The 19,298-nt window shown below is 55.7% G+C and overlaps 6 protein-coding genes across 6 annotated transcripts; 2 read left to right on the forward strand and 4 right to left on the reverse strand.

The window, feature by feature from the left end:
* Nucleotides 1–164: 164 nt before the first annotated feature.
* KVR01_010025 (uncharacterized protein) lies at nucleotides 165–2,731 on the reverse strand (the record flags this gene model as incomplete). The annotated part of the gene is made up of 4 exons (XM_044782735.1): nucleotides 1,984–2,731; nucleotides 1,520–1,916; nucleotides 924–1,469; nucleotides 165–838 (listed from the first exon to the last, which is right to left on the reverse strand). The coding sequence occupies exons 1-4, from the start codon at nucleotides 2,080–2,082 to the stop codon at nucleotides 165–167; spliced, it is 1,716 nt and encodes a 571-aa protein (XP_044641273.1). The 5' UTR covers nucleotides 2,083–2,731.
* A 549-nt stretch (nucleotides 2,732–3,280) lies between these two features.
* KVR01_009670 (uncharacterized protein) lies at nucleotides 3,281–5,171 on the forward strand. The gene is made up of 4 exons (XM_044790438.1): nucleotides 3,281–3,429; nucleotides 3,484–3,937; nucleotides 4,016–5,033; nucleotides 5,117–5,171. Exons 2-4 carry the CDS (start codon nucleotides 3,776–3,778, stop codon nucleotides 5,167–5,169), a joined length of 1,233 nt encoding a protein of 410 aa, XP_044640918.1. The 5' UTR covers nucleotides 3,281–3,429; nucleotides 3,484–3,775; the 3' UTR covers nucleotides 5,170–5,171.
* Nucleotides 5,172–5,508: 337 nt separating this feature from the next.
* On the reverse strand, nucleotides 5,509–7,182 carry KVR01_009789 (uncharacterized protein). Its single transcript, XM_044781714.1, has 2 exons — nucleotides 6,013–7,182; nucleotides 5,509–5,947 (listed from the first exon to the last, which is right to left on the reverse strand). The coding sequence occupies exons 1-2, from the start codon at nucleotides 6,938–6,940 to the stop codon at nucleotides 5,745–5,747; spliced, it is 1,131 nt and encodes a 376-aa protein (XP_044641037.1). The 5' UTR covers nucleotides 6,941–7,182; the 3' UTR covers nucleotides 5,509–5,744.
* Nucleotides 7,183–7,615: 433 nt separating this feature from the next.
* KVR01_009910 (uncharacterized protein) lies at nucleotides 7,616–12,385 on the reverse strand. Its single transcript, XM_044783418.1, has 2 exons — nucleotides 11,612–12,385; nucleotides 7,616–11,541 (listed from the first exon to the last, which is right to left on the reverse strand). The coding sequence occupies exon 2, from the start codon at nucleotides 11,489–11,491 to the stop codon at nucleotides 8,345–8,347; it is 3,147 nt and encodes a 1,048-aa protein (XP_044641158.1). The 5' UTR covers nucleotides 11,492–11,541; nucleotides 11,612–12,385; the 3' UTR covers nucleotides 7,616–8,344.
* Nucleotides 12,386–13,455: 1,070 nt separating this feature from the next.
* Nucleotides 13,456–17,626, forward strand: KVR01_009983 (uncharacterized protein). The gene is made up of 3 exons (XM_044793427.1): nucleotides 13,456–14,824; nucleotides 14,880–16,817; nucleotides 16,883–17,626. The coding sequence occupies exons 1-3, from the start codon at nucleotides 14,238–14,240 to the stop codon at nucleotides 17,505–17,507; spliced, it is 3,150 nt and encodes a 1,049-aa protein (XP_044641231.1). The 5' UTR covers nucleotides 13,456–14,237; the 3' UTR covers nucleotides 17,508–17,626.
* A 637-nt stretch (nucleotides 17,627–18,263) lies between these two features.
* On the reverse strand, nucleotides 18,264–19,047 carry KVR01_009730 (uncharacterized protein; the record flags this gene model as incomplete). The annotated part of the gene is made up of 2 exons (XM_044789128.1): nucleotides 18,994–19,047; nucleotides 18,264–18,836 (listed from the first exon to the last, which is right to left on the reverse strand). The coding sequence occupies exon 2, from the start codon at nucleotides 18,729–18,731 to the stop codon at nucleotides 18,264–18,266; it is 468 nt and encodes a 155-aa protein (XP_044640978.1). The 5' UTR covers nucleotides 18,732–18,836; nucleotides 18,994–19,047.
* Between the last annotated feature and the right edge of the window lie 251 nt (nucleotides 19,048–19,298).

Consider the following 19,298-nt stretch of genomic DNA (forward strand, 5'->3'; position numbering starts at 1 on the left):
TTATACAAAGAGATACTGCATCAGTTGCAAGTGGCTGAGCCGAAACTCACAAAGGGATTCACATATGTAAGATCACGTTGCAAGAGTTAGGATGGATCTTCATAGAATCATGCTCGTGTATTCATTACTGACATTCTGTGTCGAAAAGGCATTACATAGTAATATTAGACTTGCTCAACAGATGGTTTCTCATCCCCACCCTTCGCAGATTGGTACCGATCTAGGTCGACAATACCAAGATCAGCTGCAATATTAAACAGCCTTGCCTTCTCGTCATGCGCGGCATTATCTCCAAACACCGCATCCATGTCCTCGAGGCTCTTCCCCCGCGTCTCCGGGATAAAGAAGTAGGTGAATGCGAACGCCAAAAGACAGAAGGCCGCGAAGAAAATGTATGTCCCATAGCCAATTGTGTCCAGCATATCTGGCGTTACTAGCCCGATGATGAAGTTGCACATCCATGTGGCACTCGTGGTGATGGACATGGCCTTGGAGCGGTTGCCGAGGTTGAAGATCTCGGATGGCAGGACCCACCCGATCGGGGCGAATGAATATGAGAAGTTTATGTCGTAGATGTAGATGAACGCGATACCAATCCAGCCAGCTGCTTTGTTGGAGACCAGTGTGGAGCCAAACCCGCCGATGATGCCGCCGACGATGACAAGAGAGACGAAGGTTCCGATGGCTCCACACATAAGGAGTGGCCGGCGCCCGACTTTGTCGATGAGGAACAGGGCTGGGAGGGTGGAAAGTGTATTAACGATGCCGTATACGCCAGTGGCCAGGAGCGACGAAGTCTTGCCTGAGAGGCCGAGCTGGCCAAATATCGTTGGAGCGTCTGATGAAAATTAGCAAATTGCTAGACCAGAAAGTCCCAAAACACCTGAAGCCCGGGGCTGTAATAGGGGAAACCTTGAACTCACAGTAAATAATGGCGTTACAGCCCATGAACTGCTGGAAAAACATGACCACACACCCAATGGTCAACCGTTTGAGTGAAGCCTTGGTCGACACCAAGGAGGAGTACTCTGCCAAGTACAGACTGATGCCGGTCTTTCCTGGGTATCGGTCACGGCCGTACGTCTCCTCAAATAGAACCTCGGCCTTAATGGCAAGGTACTCGCGGCACAGAGTTTCCGACTCAACATCAACCCGCCGAATACATGCAAGGGCCTCCAGTGCCTTGTCTTCCTTTTGCCGCATGAGGAAGTACCTGGGTGATTCCGGATAGAAGAGCATACCGAGACCAAGAATGATGGCAGGCAATATCTGCATGGCGAGGGGAAGCCTCCACGAAGCTTCGCCCTGGCCGGTGCAGCCATCTGGCCCGACGTCGGCGATGGGATCGAATTCCGGAGTGGATGCTGAGCCCCCAGTGTATGGGATGTCTGGTGCGCATCGTGTTCCACCGATGTATTGAGTCCCGTATTCAAGCCAGTAACTGACTAGGATACCCAAGGTGATGCTCACTATTAAGTATCAGAACAGATCGGAGCCACAAGTATAGCGCATCACCCACATTGCTGAAGCACAACCAGGGTGCCACGGATGGCCGGCGTCGACACCTCGGACATATACATCGGAACGATCATTGTGAGCATCCCGACAGAGAAGCCTGCGATCGCCCGTCCGGCAAAGAGCATTGGAATCGAGTCGGCAGCAGCCTGCAGAGCAGAGCCCAGCGTGAAGATAACCACAGCAACAAGGATGGACCCCTTGCGGCCGACGCGGTCTGCAACAGGCCCGTTGACCAGCGACCCGAACCAGGCGAACAGCAAAAGCGTCGAGACGAACCATCCCTTGAAGCTGCTGTCCATGAAGATGCGAGGGAACTTGGCGGCAAATGACTCCATTGTCAGCACGCCTGAGACGACGCCCTGGTCGTAGCCGAAGAGGAACCCTCCCAGGGACGCGAACTTGCAAAGAGCAAAGTCAGCCGGACGTCATGGAATGTTCAAGTTTGCCACGGGAGGTCGTGCTTACAGAGGCGAGGCCCAGGACATAAGGGTTTTGTCGCAGCTGGTGCACCAAGCCCGTGTTGGGCGAGGCGTAGAGGTCCGTTGCAGCTCCTGCTTGAGCCATGGTGCTTTGTAGGTTGACACAGGATTTCTTGATGAACTGCTAGGTGGCAAGCAAAAGACACAGCAGCCCCGGTCGCGAGCACCGCCTCTCACTTGTTATATAATTGTCCCGCACGTCCTGACCGCTGCCGGCGTGCCATATCCACCCACACTTCTTTTTCTCAGTGTACCCTTGGGCTGCGGGGTGAGGTCGGGGAACTCGCTGGGGACTGTGCATGCACATGTGGCCAGTCAGCTGCCATGCCGGCCCGAACTCATGATCGTCGACACGACGGACACCGCTGTTGGTTAGTTCACTTTGTTAGGGAGATGGCCGGTTCCAAGTAGCGGTGTTCACGGGCGGGGAACGGAAATATGGGTCTCTGCATGGCCGATGTAATGCCACGCATGCAGACAGGACTGTACTGGCAGGAAACACCATTGAGTTGTGTGCGAGATCCAGTCGGCTGTATCCACTGCGCAGCAGAACCTCAGACCAGCCTGACAGGCAGGCGGGCAGGGTTTTTTGCTGCGCTGGTGGATGGGCAGACCGCCCAGAGGATCATCTACCTAGGCACTGTGGTAGGCTTGATGTTGAGTGTTCCCACTTCGAGTCCTCATACTTGTCCTGCAGGTTGATCCGCATTCCTGCATGGAACTTGTTTCTAGAAACTTTTAATCGGTGAAGCTCCAAATACAGCAGAGACCCATCTTTGATAGCCGAGATAAGGTGTCGCAGAACGCCTAGAGCGAAAAGCTTTTGATCTGGGCTTTGTCTCCATGGAAGACAACCGCACGCACGGTACTGCTTCCAGGATGAAGTGGCGTGTTCTGGTGGCATATACTACTTGTGAGCCGAAAGTTCAATGTTGAACGATCCAGGGCTTGTTCATTACACTAATTGTTTTCCGGGTCGGAAAGTGCCCAGGTGCTCCAATTCTGGTTTGTGTGCGGAAGTCGTATTCGCTAATTCGCAGTACTCTTAACAACCTCGGAATGCAATGCGGTTGACAGCAGCATATCAACATGCGAGTTGACTTACGCGCCCAGGTGGGGTCCGGCCAACGAGAAGAGAGAGCCTTGGAAGAGTTCAACCCCCGAGTGGGATGTGGAAATGCCCAGTGGGTACGGAATAGCTATTTATATCTGTCCATGAGCATGTCGAGCCCACAATATGAGCAGCCCACTGATGACAGTTCTTGGTTCAGGTCGCATCATTGGGAATGTAAGTAAACGCAGCTCGGTCGAAGCGAGACAACGTGAGCCGACGTTATTGCTTTGTTCCAGATGTCACGTGTCTCCGAGATAACCTCACAACCCATACAATCCGATGCAGTGATTCAAGTTTCAAAAGCCTTTTCGTCCACAGGTACGCTACGTAACAGTGCTCGCATGTTTTGGGCGAAAATAACAGCGCGTTCAGCACTCTTTATTCCAAATGCCTTTCCCAGCAAAACTTCCGAACTACTTATTTTGTCCACATGCAGACAACCCGCCCCAAGCGTATATTTCGTTCGCAGTGCATACTGCCAAGCCGGCCCTCCTCACTTGGGCACGTTAGCGGCTTTATTACATGCTTACCTGGGCATACTTTAACTCTGTCGCCCCTCATGTAGTCTTTCCACAGTGTTCCGAGTTTTCGGCAATCCTTTTCTCATCACCTGAAAGACTACAACCCCACACAATTCTGCTGATTTCGTCACGCTGCAGATAACATGGACACGACGCTGTCTCACTTTGTCAACTCATTCCGAGGGACGCAGGGGGCTGCTGTGGCAGTGGCTCTATCAGTTGGCCTTATCTTGCTCACGATATTGCAATATGCAACCAGGCCGCAGAAGTCAGTTCCGGCAAACCTGCCTCTCAAGGTCGAAGCCGTGAGTATTTAATTAGCGGATCAAATCGTTCATGAGCTACAGGAAATTCCAAACGGCTGTGCTGATGATGCCTCATAGTTATACTTCTATCCTGTCAAAGGGCTGAGGGGCTGTGAGCTAAAGCACGGCAAGATTGGCCCCCTTGGTTTCGAGTACGACAGGACCTTCTGCCTGCAAAAGGTCCATCGCGATCCTGATACCAACGAGGTCAAACGTCTCGAGTCTATGTTTAGCGGGTTCCACCTCCGGATGGTGCTGTTCTCAACGCGTCTCGAGGATTCCCCGGACGGCAAAGGTCGGGACGTTGTCGTCACCTGGACGGGTCCCGAAGAGGCCAAAGGACGCGAAAAGCAGATCCGATTTCCACTCCGGCCGCAGTTGGACACTCTGGAAAAGAACCGTGTTGACATGTATGGTGCCATTACCGACGCGTACGACATGGGAGCCGGCTTCTCGGCCTGGTTTAGCAGCTATCTGGGCTTCGAAGCCCGTCTGGTTCATCTCGGGCAGAATTCCCGCCCCGTTCTGGGCTCAGGCGCGCCACACAGCGATCAAGCCTTTCGTAAGAGCTTGCCGCCGGCGGCATATAGCGTACGCCGCTACCTCGTCCCGTCATTTCTCAAGCAGAAGTCCGAGAGAATCAGCTTTGCAGATATGGCTCAGTATCTGGTGGTTACGGCCGAGTCCAACGCAGAAGTCGGCAGGCGGCTCCGGGAGACGGACCCGTCGGCCGGGGGTGTGCAGATGGACGTCACCAAATTCCGGCCAAACATCGTGGTGTCTGGAAGTCCCGCACCTTTCGACGAGGAGTATTGGGCCGAGCTGCGCTTTGCAGGTGGGGCACAGATTGCGCTGACCGGAAACTGTCTGAGGTGCCAGTCCATCACTGTCGACTACGAGACGGGCAAGCCAGCCGCTGATGTGAGGGGCCAGGCATGGAAGAAACTGAGCAAGGACCGAAGAGTTGACAAGGGTTGTACCTTTATGCCAGTATTCGGAAGGTACGGATACAGTCCTGTGTCGAATATCGGGGGGGAAATACACGTCGGCGACGAGGCCCTGCTGACACGCAGGAACCGAGATCGAACGGTCTTTGGTAAGTGGCGTGCTTGTGTAAAACATGCCCTAGGGTAAATGTACCCATGACGACCCTGTTACTAACGTTGGATTCCACAACAGATTGGCCGTTGTCCAAGGCTGTGGCCACCATGTACGAACGAAGTTCAAAATAGGGTTTGCATAGTCGCCTCGGGCCGACAGCGGTGGAGACTCTCTCAGAAGCCTGTGATATTCCCCCGTTATTCTTGAGTATCATGAACTTGAATAATAGGCTACGGCCTAGTTGAAAGTTTCTACATGTATTCTGCACCAAAACCAACCACTAGCCCGCTCCCGTCGCCATGTCCTTGGTTTACTTATGCCTGTACTTGACTTGTCTTGGAATTCGATTGTTTATTATCAGGAGCAGGAGCTGCTAGACTCAAATGCCTTTGGACAGCTCGAAGGAAGACGCGTACGGAGGGCAAGCGCTACGTTGGAAGTTTAGGGTGTTGTCAAACATAGTCTCGGTACTCAAGGCACGGGATTAATATTTCATAAATACAGACACTAGTTCCAAGTAACACACTATTTGTTGACGCGCGACAAGTCCGATGAGGCGACGTTAACTAGACGGCAGCCGTACATATACATCATATCGTTCATCAGCTGGCAAGAGCTCCGGTGTGGTCTCCTCTGGCACCTCAATTATGGGAAAGTAGATGCGACTGGTCATCGTTTGAGCGCATAATCCTGTCCAGAGTGGGTCTCAGAAAATCACATCGTCCAGATCGACATCACCCAAATCCGTGACCTCCTTCCTCTCCACGGTCGTGGAACGGGTCGAGATTGCTCTCTCCTTGCCTTTCCGTGACTTCTTCCCCTGTTCGCGTGAAACATTGTACTCTCGCTTTAGTTTCTCATTGGCAGCTCTGATACTCTGCTCCGTCAACTCTTCCTGTGATCCATCGACTACGCGAGGTTGCCATGTCAGTTCACATCGTCACAGTACCAACTTTGCCCAAGGGGTCCCTTACCACGATAGACAAATTCCTGAACAATGTCCTCGAGTTCGTACGCAGACGTGATTCCTGTATCGTGACAAGGGTGACCCTTCTGCCGGCAATGGTCCAATGCGCCCTTGCCCCGTAGTGGGTGTTCCAAGAATGGCATTCGCTGGCCCGGGCCGCACCATACCACGAGCCATATGCCATCGCCACATCGCATGTCTTTGAATATATACTGCTTCCCCTCGACTTCGTGGAAATCCAAGGACTTGGTTACAAGATTAGCCCATCGTGGCGCTATTTTGGCCTTCTTGGAAGAGGACTCTGGACTGCGCGGCTGGTCGACTTCCATGGCATCGAACGATCGTTTAGCAGTCTGTGTTCTGAGAAAGATGGGAGAATCATGATCGCCATCAGAAGATAGCGACGGCTGGAAGTCAGGGATAGATAGCGGTTCGGATGGGCTCTGGTGCCCGGCATCGTTGGGTGCTGTCGCGGTTGCTGGTGCCATCGGCGCCGCTGGGCGGGGCGGAGGCCCCATCGATTGTTCTCCCTGGCATTGTCTCGATGAGCCAGGCTCTGCTTCCATGGTAAATGAGCGTCGATCATCATCGTCACACGCAACCATCGCCGCTGGCGCGACTTGGCTGGGGTATTGGCTCAGCAGCGGACCGATCTGGGTGATCAGGTCATCTAACCCCGGAAACTTCCTACTCAAAAATTGTTGGATAATCATCTCTGCTGTCTCATCTCTTTCTAGAGAGGTTTCAGTCAAGCTCCTGCGGATGTTTGAGCGGCTTTGGGTGAAGCCTTTGACGCCTTCTTTGATCAGGTCCAAATGTTTGCCCATCTCCTGGTACAAGATCGGCTCCCACACAGCCTCGAGGTTTTCAACATGTCGAGAGTCCCGGTATGATTGTGGAAGCCGTTGGCTATAGTCATTGTTGCTGGAAACCATGTGGCGAGGTCACAACGTGATTAACCCCAGTCTGTTGGAAACAATGACAGGAAAGTGAGGAGGATATCCCTGTTATTTCATGAGAGAAGATACGTTATGTATATAATTAATTTTGCAAGTGTACATGGGCTAGGGGAGGCAACCGGTGGGTGTGAGTTGTAACCCTGTACAGTAATAATACTCTAGCGGGAGACCCGCTGCTGACGACAAAAATATCGGCATGTGGTATATTTGCTCGACAGCATAGCCTCAACAACCAACGGGTGCGCGTCTAAGCGCCAAAAACCTGGCAGCCTCGAGGCAGACACTTTCTGATAGGTCGAGTACTGTCTCAGAGCCATGCGCAAGCAAAGCCACTAAGCCACACGGTGCCATTTCCCTCTCAATCTGCCTCGCGAGGCTCTGGACATCGGATTGTCTCGCCAGTGAGGGGTGTGTTGTGGGCCGTGAGATGGAGGGAACCAACTGTGCCTCAAGGCTGCAGATGCGGTCCTGCAGATGCAGTCGACAAGCGCCTCGCTTGCGTGCGGCTGCGTGTTGGCTGCCCCGGGGTGGGGAGGCCGAGCTGCTGCGGCCTGAGGGAGGAACCGTCCAGCCCCCGGATGTGTGACATTTATGGAAGTTTATCCTGCCAACAGTCTCTCTCTGCATGTTTGAGCAAGGCGCCCTGCTTCGGATCATCAAGGGCGGCGGAGACTGGAGCTCAAGCTGCATGCTTCATGCAGGCTGCGACTCATGGCGTAGATAACCCTCGTCGTCCACCCTCGGCCCTGTCATGCAGCCAGAGATGACCGAGGACCCATGAAGCGTAGGTGAAAGACTGGCGGATGTAGCGGAGTGATGAATCTGGGAAGCCACCCTCCACAAGGTTGGTGCAAAGTGCCGAGTTCGAGCTATAGACTCAGGAGGATTGGATTCTTCTGTATTTCATCGCTTCGCCGTGCTAGGCATCATAAAGCAGGCTAGCAGCTATGACAAAAGAGGATCGCTGTTGACTGCGTTTGTGCAGCCGCTATGAAAATGGGCAAGGACAAAGTGCAAACTAGACCATGAAGCCGTGAGCCAAACGCTGAAGTCCAGATATAAAGGAAGCCAACCATGAAAACAGTGCCTGCTCAACCCTGACCAACCGGAACCAATGCCTGTGCCAACGCCGATAATTGTCCCGTGATGTCCAAAAACTTGCTGTGACTTCTCAAGTAAAATACGGTAGACGCCCGTCTATTGATCACCCTCTCTTCTTTGACGCATGTAAGCCACACGGCGTTGCTTACGCCCAGCAAAACCGCATCCATTCACCGCAAAATATTCTTCTCTTGCACCAAGCACGGGAGTCTCGGTCGACCCTGTGAGCCAGGACACCCGTGTCCTCGCGATTGATATGGACTGGGCGCTGCCAGATCCTCAACTCGACGAAGCCGAGGCCGAGGCCGTGGCCGAGTCCACAGCGGCCTTTGTGGCCAGGGCCTCAACTTTCTCAGATACAGTCTCCCACCATGAAGCATGTGATTCCCTGTCAACAGCCCCGACCTTGGACATCTCATCCACCATGTCTCTAACCCGCTCCACGAATTCAACCATCCCAGAGCTAGCCAGCTTCTCACCCGCGATGCTTGTGGCCTTGGCCTTCTCGCTCGTGCTGCCCGCCGCGATGCGCCCGAGGATATGATCTCGCAGCCGTTTGAGTAGCAGCCGCAGGACGGGCTGGCTCGGGTCATGGGCGTTCGGGTCCCAGTTCTCACTGGGGTCTGGCTGCTGAGTGGCCGCGAGCTCGATATGCGCAGCCACAAGCTTCTCGACGAAGCCGCGCAGATGGGTCTTGGTTGTCGAGGGCATGGACCGCCCGGCTTCGAGAGCTGCCATGATACCAGCTACAGCCGCCTCCTGCGACTCGGCATGATCGAGAACGTTCATGATGCGCGCCGCCTCCATCCGCCACGGCGCGCGGACGTCACGTTTGAGAAGGTTCTTGCACTGCAAGAGGATCCCGCCAGTGGTGACCATATTGCGTGTGAGGTGACCATATTTGCGGATGCGCTTGTAGTCGAGCTGCAGCATCTCTGGGATTTGACCGTAGCGCATGGTGCTGGGCTGTGTGAATATGTCAACGAGCATATGAGCGTAGATCTTCTCGGCCGTAGGCCGGTTCTTTGGGTGATTGACGTTCTCAGGGTCACGGCGAGCCGTCTCGGCTATGACTTTGTTTCTCGCCGCCCTCCAAGCTGTCTCAGCCGCGAACAATCCGTGTTCGCCCTGCTCGATTGCAGTGCAGAAAGCCTTTGCCTCGTACTCGGGTGCGTGCTCCAGCAGCTGGGGGCCGACCAGTTGCAAGAGATGATTGGCGTAATCGCTCAGCATGACATCAATGAAGAGGATCAATGCCTCAAGACGGTCGACATAGCTGCCTTGGCTGAGCTTGTTCTCAACCAGGTCTTTTACCTGGTCGTCCCTGACAGGGGCACATAGCTTTGGCATCAGGGAACCCATGGATGAAAAGAAGCGCTCGTAGGAGAACGATCCATTTCGGAACCGTTCCTTTAACTCGTCTATATCCAGCAGTTCGCCAATAAAATTGTGCATTGAGTTCCCGGGCTTAAGAAGCCGTTGCAATTTCTCGCGGATGTGTTTGGCGATCCTGAGGAGAAGTTTGAACTGCACCTGTCTCGATTCGTGGTCGGTCGCGTGGATCGTGGCCCTCATTTGTCCGAGAATGGGCTGGAGAGCCTTCGTTTCGGCCTCGACAAAGTCGTCCGCAACCACACGATATTCCTTATTAATGGCAAGTTCGTGGACGACGGTCCGGTTGTCCGGTAAAAGCATGCCTTTCTTGATGGGCTTCGGGCCTTGTGGTCTGCTCGCAGGGGTAGACGGAGGGGTCGGATAGACGCCCGAGGTGTCGCTCCTTGGGCTGGAAGGATGGCTTTTCGCCGTGCCCAAGTCAGCCATTGCCGTCTCGGTGGTCAGGGTCTGATCAGCCACTCTGGGCTTCAGGTCGGCCTGCTGTTTCTTCTTGTTGGCAGCCCTCGCCTTCTTGGCCCTGTACCGAGCATTTTTGATAAGCTCTAGCCCCCTTTCCCTGCCGAGTAGTTTGTTGATTCGAGCAATGAGCATAAGCTGATTCGTTTTCATACTCTCCTGGTACTGCTGTACCACGGATGGGTCGCTGGTTTCCTTGACATGGTCCAAAGTGGCGTCCAGCTCGACGAGTTGCCCCAACATTCCGTCAACCAAAGCATTCTTGTCCCGGGCCTTCCAGTTGAAGAAGGCATTCTCAAACTGGGAGTAGACCCGAGGAAGAACTTGGGTGAGACCTGGCGGGATGGTGTAGTTATTGAAGCTTGTCAGCCGGGACATGATGTTCTCAAAGGTGATTAGCAGATCGCGAGACTTTGCCACGACCTCCTGACATTGTGGGTCTGTCAGGTTGTCTCTGGGGATGGGATGCGCCGGTGAGCCCTGATCTGGAGGCATTATGTCGTAGGTGTTGCTCAGGACCTGGGCAGGATGGCCCAAGATGAGGTAGGCGCTGAGAAAGCAGCGGACCGCCTTCATCTGCTCGACTGAGTCTAGCCCGCCGTTCTGCAAGCCACACATGGCAAGGACACGAGCGGTGATCATAACCACCCTCAGTTGTCCGAGCAATTTCGTGACCTCGTCATAGTCGGTCGTCTTGACCCCTTCAACAGTCAAGGCCAGCCGGGCAAATTCTTGAACGACCTTCCTCTTGGCCACGACGCGCCACCAATTTTGTATCCTCCATGCAGCAGCGTCTCGGGTCAGCGGTGTCGATTCTGTCTCCTTGACCTCTTTAACAGGGGACAAGGAGTCGTCTGACTTTCTCGTGCTCACACTAGAGCCCCGGACCCTGACGTTCTGCCTTCGTAGTTCTTCGCGGCGCCTCTCAGCCTCGGCCTGGCGCTCCTGCATCTGCTGACGCATCTTGAGTGTCTCCTGCTCCCGCTTCTCTCTGGTAGCCTCGGCGATGGCCTTGGCCCTCTTGACCTCCTCTGCGCACGTGGCGGCAATTTCTTTCAGGTTGCGCTCGCGGGTCAGGCGCGCAGCCTCGGCTCTCTCCTCAGACAGGACCACGACGCGATCTTTGGCCCTGGCAGCGCGGAGGCGGACCTTTTCGACGTGGGCGGCACGGTCGGCAAGACGTTTTTGCCGGTCCTTGAGGATGGCATCTCTGCGCTGGTGGTTGGCGACATGTTTGCTTTGTGGGCCGGTCGGTGTGCCATGAGAGTTGGAGAGGGAGTGTAGGGAGGACAGCGAGTTTCGGCGTGTGGAGGCGGCGGATTCTTTTCGTCGTGACTGGGAGGGACGGTAGAAGCGTGCAGCGAGGTGGGGAGGTGGTGTGTAGACACGAGAGCGAGCACCGTCGACTTGCAGGTCAAGGGCGTAGAGGAAGTCGTCCTCGAGAGGCAGCAACGACACATCAACGTCGACGTCCTCATCAACATCGATGTCAGCTGTGTCCGACATTGGGACGGCGCCAGTGGACTCTTCGATATTGCGCGAGGGCTCGGACAGGTCCATGGACAGTCGTCGCATTGCGTGAGCCAAAGGATGTGAACAATGACGCTCTTTGTCGTTTGTACTCGCTGATCGCATTCAGTTCTAGGTACTGATAGGAAGGTGTCGAGTCCTCGGTGGGGGGAGGGGTATGCTGACGGTGTCCGGGCGATTAGGAAGTGATATTGATGCGTACGAAGCGGCCCCGGACAGCCGTCGAGGAGGAGGAGTGAGGGTACAGTCGAGATCGGAGGACCAGAACGTAGGACGAGGATGAAGCGGACGACAATGAGGAGGAGGAGGAGGAGTAGAAAGGGAAGGCCGGCCGTTGGTAAGCAAGCTGGGCGCAGCTGGGCTCTCGAGGCCTAGCCGAGTTTGGTCGAGGTGATTGGTGGTGGAGCTGACGGGCGGGTATGTACGAGTGACGGAGGTGAGAGAGGGAAGCAGCGGAGCAGAGCAGGAGTGAGGAGGTGGAGAGCGGGTTCGGACTGGGCCCAGGCTGGGCTGGGCTGGGCAGGGAGAGGGAGGGTTGGCGTCAAGGCAAGCCAAGGTTGGTCGAGGGTTGGCGGGCTTGGGACTGTGGTCTTGTGGCCGTGGGCCTTGGCCGCTTGGCGTCAAACAGGTGGCGCGGGAGGTCAAAACAAGCGAAGGATGAAACCCGCGGCTGAAGTCAGTCGTGCTTGGCGGAGACACGACAAAACCTTGGGAAGAAGAGACCGACCGAGCAGGCACTCAGGCAGTGACTGGCAGTGACTGACACCTCGGAGTAATGGTATAGACCTACCTGCCCAGGTGGGTATACATGCAGAAGAGAGAGTGCCAATCTCTGGCAGGCCAGGGGCGGATGGACGGGGAAAGAAGGCTGGGGAAGGTTGCTTTGCACGCCTTGCACGCCTTCCAGCTTGCCCAGCCAAGGGCAATGACGGAAGCGGCCAAGCGGATTGTGAGTGACCTGGGGCCAGCCCGGCCAGCACGGCCAGCACGGGAAGCGACGCCACCTGGTCCCGTCACTTGTTACCCACCCGCCTTTCTCCTGCTCAGCCAGTGCCGGCCGGTAGACACGGAGTACGGATACGTACTCGGGAATATACAGAGCAATATGTACAGTTTCTGGGTAGGTACCTAAGCACTGTGGTGGTTATTATGATTCCCTGCAGATCCACCCTCTCACTGCCAACGAGTTGGTAGATCGTATACACAGCACTAGCCTAGCAGCTGGTCACTTAGTCCCCAGCCCTATCAATAACCCGTGTCCTATACACTGCCTAGCAGACAGGTATCCAATAGGGGCATTGATAACATAGTACCTGTCCACCAGTCCTCAGACCTCACTCTATACAGACCTCTGTGTCACTGCTCCCAGGTACCGGACTTGGCCGAGGCCGACGCATAATCTTCGGGATAGGCAAGCCGAGACGTGCAGCCCCCAACTACCTGCCACCGCAAGCAGTGGGCATGGGCATACTTACCGAGCACCCAACCTTGGGAGGATTCATGCACACCCAACATGCGTGCGCCGGAGCACGGCAGCCTGCCGAGGTGGACAACTGGTGCTGTGGTGACAGCCCCCAAAGAACAGCGTGCCATGGCCATCACCTTGGCGCACCGCCGCACGAACCAGTGGTAGCGAGCCAAGACCATTTTAATCTGAGCTAAACCCCGTATCTCACTCAGACCAGACGCCGTCTCCACGCTGCACGCATGCCAGCAGCGACTTTATTCCCGGCTCAGCCGCCAAAGAGCCAACCGAGTCAGTCGCGATCGGCAGCCTTTGGAATCCAAGATTGGATCTGGCCTTGGGTTTGCTGCTAGTAGCGATGCATTAATACTATGTAGTCAGTAGTACTACTATGCTGGGCTGGCTGGCTGGCAGGCAGGGGGGGAGTGCTTGTCTTCGGCCCAGCAGCCAGGGAGCCTGGGAGCCCAGACAGAAGATCGGCCCACCGTTTGATCACCCGTGCTGCCGTGCTTACTTTGACCTCGGCGGACAGTTCCTCGACTGATGAGACTGCACCACTGCGTAGGCCTCCTCGACTCGTCGCCTCGAGCCTCGAGCCTCGAGCCTCGAGGACCTGCCAGCCTGCCAGCCTGCCAGCCTCTTTCTGTGGTACCAAGACGTGACCGCAAACCCGCGCCCGCTACCACTGATCCCAGCCGAGTCCGTCCCCTCTAGGTGCCGGGCCATGGAGTGGTTCTGACCATGGCCTGTGGCACGGCGGCATGGCGGCATGGCATGGCTGGGCGGAGTGCTGGCCGACGACAAGCCGTGAGGCTCATCTGGTCAGGGGCCGTGGAAGACTGGAGAGCCGAACGTCTCGAGACGGCCCCAGGTCTAAGCTTTCCACGTTGACCGGTCGCCCGCTGTTGCTGTCGTCATTGATTGGAGCTTTTGCTGCGGTGCAGACGACACAGCAAGACTTGGGACGATTCGTATAATTGCTCGGCGGAGAGGCGAGATTGCTGGTCGGCACCGAGCTCGGCTGGCCGGCCAAATGCCGAGCGTTCCTGCATCCAAAGCTGTGGTCCAGGAGCAGGATTGAGATCGCATGCCATGACCTGTGCACAATGCAAGGTGCTGTTTTCCACCTGGTGCTTGCTACAATAGGCACCCAGGTACCCAAGCTATACGGAGTTCCCAGGAGCGAGACATGGACGGCTGGTAGGCCAGGGCTTAAACTCCTGGAATAGGCAGGTGGCCACGCCTTGTGGTTGCTACTTGCTGTCTCGTTCGGTTTGTGTCGGGCAGTTGCTGGCTGCCGTGTCTGTGAGGTAGATATACGGCACGATGAAGGCACCGTCCGTGTCTTTGCGTCTCCGCTCGCTAGCGGTGGCAGCCTCACGGTCCTCACCTCGCACATTCCCGTCAGCACCGTCAGCACCGTCCTTCCGTGCCTGTTCTGCAGCTTCTGCTTCTTCCGAGACATCATCGCCCGTGCTCGCACTCACCAGCGGCAGCTCCAAGCTCGGTCGCAACATTGGCCCCAGGTTCAAGAGCAGCAGCACCTGGCCAGCTGTTCTGCCATCCTCACCGGCGAGAAACACAGTCGCCCAGGCTGGCATCAGGCTTTTCCACGGCCTCAGCAGCACTGCTTCGACACCGTCTTGGCACCAACCTGTGCGTCCCTCTGCCGCAGCTTGCAGGTCTCACCTTCCGACTGCCCCACATTTCACCGCAACCTCGACGCGGGGTCACGCAACCTGTGCTTTGGCAGCAGAGGACCACCTCGGGAGCATCCCAACCACAAACATCACCGCAGACACCTTCGACATGGGCGACAGAGACCTCTTGCCAGACAGCTTCAAGGCTGCTCACTACGACCTGAAGCTCACCAACCTTGACTTCAAGGACTGGTCCTACAATGGATCCGTGACGTATGCTATTCTGCCCCTCGTGGCCCACGCGCAGCAGCTGACCCCCTCCCGACAGCATCGCTGGGAACATCACCAAACCAACCAAGGAGATCGTCATCAATGCTCTCGAGCTGAACCTCAGGAATGTCAAGGTCTCCGCCGACTCTGGCAAGGCCAGCAGCTCATGGAGCTCATCCAAGATCACCTATGACACCCGCGCTCAGCGGGCCGTCATCTCCTTTGACGCGGAGCTCCCTGTCTCCAAGGCCACCCTCACCATCGACTTTGACGGCGTCATCAACCACGACATGGCTGGCTTCTACCGATCTCAGTACAAACCCGTGGTCCCAGCTGCTGCCTCCGTCCCTCGTGACGAAGAGTTCCACTACATGACCAGCACCCAGTTCGAGAGTACCGATGCCCGCCGTGCCTTCCCCTGTTTCGATGAGCCGAACCTCAAGGCTACCTTTGACTTCGCCATTGAGATCCCCACCGACCAGGTTGCCCTGAGCAACATGCCCGTCAAGGATGTCCAGCCGACCACCGAGGGCAAGCAGCTTGTGTCCTTCGAGACGACCCCGGTCATGTCCACCTACCTGCTCTGCTGGGCTGTTGGCGACTTCGAGTACGTCGAGGCTTTCACAGAACGCAGGTACAACGGCAAGCAACTCCCAGTGCGCGTCTACACCACCCGAGGCCTAAAGGAGCAGGGCAGCTGGGCGCTGCAACACGCCCCCAAGATCATCGATTTCTTCTCTGAAAAGTTTGACATTGATTATCCTCTTCCCAAGAGTGATATCCTGGCTGTGCATGAGTTCACGCATGGTGCGATGGAGAACTGGGGCTTGGTCACATACAGAATGACTGCTATCTTGTTCGACGAGAACAAGTCTGAAGCTCGCTTCAGGAACCGCATCGCCTACGTTGTTGCTCATGAGCTGGCTCACCAGTGGTTCGGAAACCTCGTCACCATGGACTGGTGGGACGAGCTTTGGCTCAACGAAGGATTCGCGACCTGGGCAGGCTGGCTAGCCACCGATCACCTCCACCCTGACTGGGAGGTGTGGCCACAATTCATCAATGAAGGTTTCGAGACGGCCCTGAAACTCGACTCTCTGCGCTCTTCCCACCCCATCCAGGTTCCCGTCCGCGATGCGCTCGAGATCAACCAGGTCTTCGATGCTATCAGCTACCTCAAAGGTTGCTCTGTCATCCGTATGCTGGCGAACCACCTTGGCGTCAAGACGTTCCTCAAAGGAGTGTCCATCTATCTCAAGAAGCACACTTACGGCAACGCCAAGACTGTTGCTCTGTGGGAGGCATTGAGTGAGGCCTCTGGCACCGACGTCCCGGCCCTGATGAAGCCGTGGATTGAGAAGATCGGCTTCCCCGTCTTGACATTGGCCGAGGAACCTGGCCAGGTCACCGTTAAGCAGTCCCGCTTCCTATCGACCGGCGACGTGAAACCAGAGGACGATACGACGACATGGTGGGCTCCCCTGGCCTTCGAGGGCAAGGTCGGCGCCGAGGGGGTCCAATCTCTTGCTCTGACCAGCAAAGAGGACACCATCCGTGACGTCGATGACGACTTCTTCGTCCTCAACAAGAACGCTCCCGGATTCTACCGTGTGAACTACCCACCCCAGAGGCTGCAGAAACTCGGGACACAGCTGGACCGCCTCAGCACGGAAGACAAGATATTTATCACTGGCTCGGCCGCTGATCTTGCCTTCTCTGGCTATGGCACGACTCCTGCCCTGCTGTCTTTCATCCAAGGCTTCAAGGATGAGACCCACTACCGTGTTCTAAGCCAGGCCCTGGACTCGATCAATGTGGTCAAGTCCATTTTTGGGGACGATGACACCATAAAGCAAGGACTCGAGAAGTTCACCCTTCGCCTGATCGATAACGCTCTGAACAAGGTGGGCTGGGATATCCCTGCTGGTGAAGACTTCAACACCAGCCTGCTGCGCAAACGCTTGCTTGTTGCAGCTGGGACCAATGGACACCCTGGGTAAGTGGGCCCGACATCAGGATACTTCTGGAGTGACATAGTTTCAAGATGCTGACTGCATATAGCGTGACTGAGGAGGCCCTGAAGCGATTCTCGGCACACTCAGCTTCTCCCAAGGACAACCCATTGCATGCCGACCTTCGCAGTCCAATCTACCGGGTCGCACTGAAGTCTGACCCGGCTGGTACTACCGCTTTCCTGAAGGATCAGTGGTACACCACGGATGCCGTCGATGGCAAGGAGGTCTGCCTTACTATTATGGGCAGCTGCACCGACGAGTCCATCATCACTTCGACTCTAATCCCATTTGTGTTCAATCTCTCACCACCAGCACCAGCCTCCGACTCTATACCCCCTGGAGACGTGCACTACCTGTCGGGCACACTGGCTGCGAATCGTGTGGCTCGCCCGCTGCTGTGGAAGTTTGTCAAGGAGAACTGGGACCAAGTGGAGAAGAAGCTTGGTGGCAACCCTATCATCCTGGATCGCTTCGTCAACGTTACTCTGAGCAAGTTTACGACCTTCAAGGACGTCGAGGACATCGATGCATTTTTCAAGGACAAGGACCGCACCGCATTCGACCGCACCCTCGAGACGGCTAAGGATAAGGTTCGTGGACGGGCTGCGTACAGGGAAAGAGATGCAGATGTACTCAGGGAGTGGTTGAGCACCAATGGGTATACCTCGTGAGCAGGTCGACATACATGTCGTAAACGTCGGGATGAATGTGTTAAAAGTTTATGGAATTATCATGATTACCTGTGTACGGGTCAATCTGACTAGATATTAACAGTGTCTATTGGTCTGGATTCCCTTTTGTGGAAGCCTTGCCCGTGACTGTCGCAACGAAGGAGCAGTCCTCTCCAGTCGACTCCTCGTCCTCTATGACCAATACCCTCACCCCCTGAAATCCCATCTTTTCTTTTTTATCATCACCGCCCTGATCGTCATCACCCATGCAGTCCTGATGTTCATCTTGACAGCCTCGGCGAATATCTCAGCGAACACGAGCCCTGGGTGTTGCTCATCCCATCCCGACTTTTCCAGATCGAAAACCTCCCTCCAGACTGTTACGACACCTTGAATCACATCTGGCATCCTCGTCTTCTCTTCTTCCATGTCTAACCGTTGCGAAGGACGCGGTACAGACCATTGTCTCTTCTTTCCACCAAATCGCGCGCCTCCAGGAACGCGGGGCGAGAGACCTGGGAATCGCAGCGCCCGGCGCAGTGATAAAAAAGGTACGTCACCTCGAGATTATGCTGCATCGTGGAGGCCAGGAATGCGACATCCTGCACGAGCAAGCTGATATCATGGATATGGCCATCCTGCCCCTCCCCCTCCTCCCCCTTCATCCAGCACCCCCGCCTCTCCTTCGGCGATCAGCCCTTCCTGCGCCCCGCCGTCCTGTCCCAAGTCGCCTCCCTTCTCTTCCCCGATGCCCTCCTATCCATCACCCGCCAGGCGCGCCATGATATCCGGCCACAGCTGCGGCAGCTCGATGGCGACCCTCGTAGCCCGGTGCAGGGCTCCGGGGGTCCGGGGAGCGGAAGGAGCAGTACGCCTCGTGTGTTGTCGTACGTCACACTTGCGCAGCCGCGTTCCGTGGTGCTTGGGGGCCCAAGGTAGATTGTGTTTTGTGTCGTCGCCGCGGGTGGTTGTCCTCTGCAGCCCTGCTGCCGCGTCGAAACATGTTGTTCTGAGTTTGCCGCGGGACATGTACATGGAGGGGTGGTCGGTGGCGGAGAGGGCCGCTTGCGTTGAGGGGTCTCTTTCTTGGGATGGGAGGTCCTCTGTGCTGGTTGTGGCGAGTGGAGAGAGGTAGGGAGTTTCGGTGACCTCCTCGAGGTGAACTGCTTCTTCTTCTCTTGGAGGGGCCTGTGCCTGTGCCTGTGCCTTGATTATTTCTGTCATTGCCGTTATGAGTCACTGAAATTGGTCAAGATGCTGTCGGCGGCGCCGACTCGGGATTGCGTGGCGGTACGCAGGCGTCGAAGAGGTGCATCGAAGGCTGTCGTGCTGGTAGAGCTCGTTAGCGCCCAGTCTAAATTGCCTCTCTACAGATTTCGCAACACAGGAACGGTTCCAGCTCCGATCACAGGAGGCAGGGCATAAGTAACATAAGAAGGACGAATTCGAGAAGGCTTTTCTCAAACAAATGCATGTTGAAACATACGCAGGCTTCCGACACAAGAGGCCTTCAAGCTATCTCAGGCCGAGGGGTCAGACGAAGACCATCTAAAGAAGAACTAAAAGCTATTGGGTATCAGAGGTCAGTTGAATAATGGTCATCCAGGCCATCATGGTATAAGTGGCCGCAACAAGTAACAAGGGGCCGGCAGGCGGCCGCACCCGTGTCGGCCATTGTTGTATTGGCGATTTGATGGGTCAGAACACGTTCGGCTGAATTGATCTTCACCTCAAAATTTGGAACCTTCGACCCTGAATTTCTAGTATTTTGCTGCTCAAAAAATCATAGTT

Source organism: Diaporthe batatas (assembly GCF_019321695.1).
Source record: "Diaporthe batatas strain CRI 302-4 chromosome Unknown Contig00012, whole genome shotgun sequence".
NCBI lineage: Eukaryota > Fungi > Ascomycota > Sordariomycetes > Diaporthales > Diaporthaceae > Diaporthe > Diaporthe batatas.

Excerpts from the sequence above, each read along its gene's own strand:
- KVR01_009670 (XM_044790438.1), top strand. The coding sequence starts at position 3,776 with ATGGACACGACGCTGTCTCACTTTGTCAACTCATTCCGAGGGACGCAG. Across the intron at positions 3,938-4,015 it reads TGCCTCTCAAGGTCGAAGCC|TTATACTTCTATCCTGTCAA; the intron begins GTGAGTATTTAA and ends GATGCCTCATAG. Across the intron at positions 5,034-5,116 it reads CCGAGATCGAACGGTCTTTG|ATTGGCCGTTGTCCAAGGCT; the intron begins GTAAGTGGCGTG and ends ATTCCACAACAG.
- KVR01_009910 (XM_044783418.1), bottom strand. The coding sequence starts at position 11,491 with ATGCGACGACTGTCCATGGACCTGTCCGAGCCCTCGCGCAATATCGAA.
- KVR01_009983 (XM_044793427.1), top strand. The coding sequence starts at position 14,238 with ATGAAGGCACCGTCCGTGTCTTTGCGTCTCCGCTCGCTAGCGGTGGCA. Across the intron at positions 14,825-14,879 it reads TCCTACAATGGATCCGTGAC|CATCGCTGGGAACATCACCA; the intron begins GTATGCTATTCT and ends CCCTCCCGACAG. Across the intron at positions 16,818-16,882 it reads GGGACCAATGGACACCCTGG|CGTGACTGAGGAGGCCCTGA; the intron begins GTAAGTGGGCCC and ends GACTGCATATAG.
- KVR01_009789 (XM_044781714.1), bottom strand. The coding sequence starts at position 6,940 with ATGGTTTCCAGCAACAATGACTATAGCCAACGGCTTCCACAATCATAC. Across the intron at positions 5,948-6,012 it reads TCAGGAATTTGTCTATCGTG|TCGATGGATCACAGGAAGAG; the intron begins GTAAGGGACCCC and ends AACCTCGCGTAG.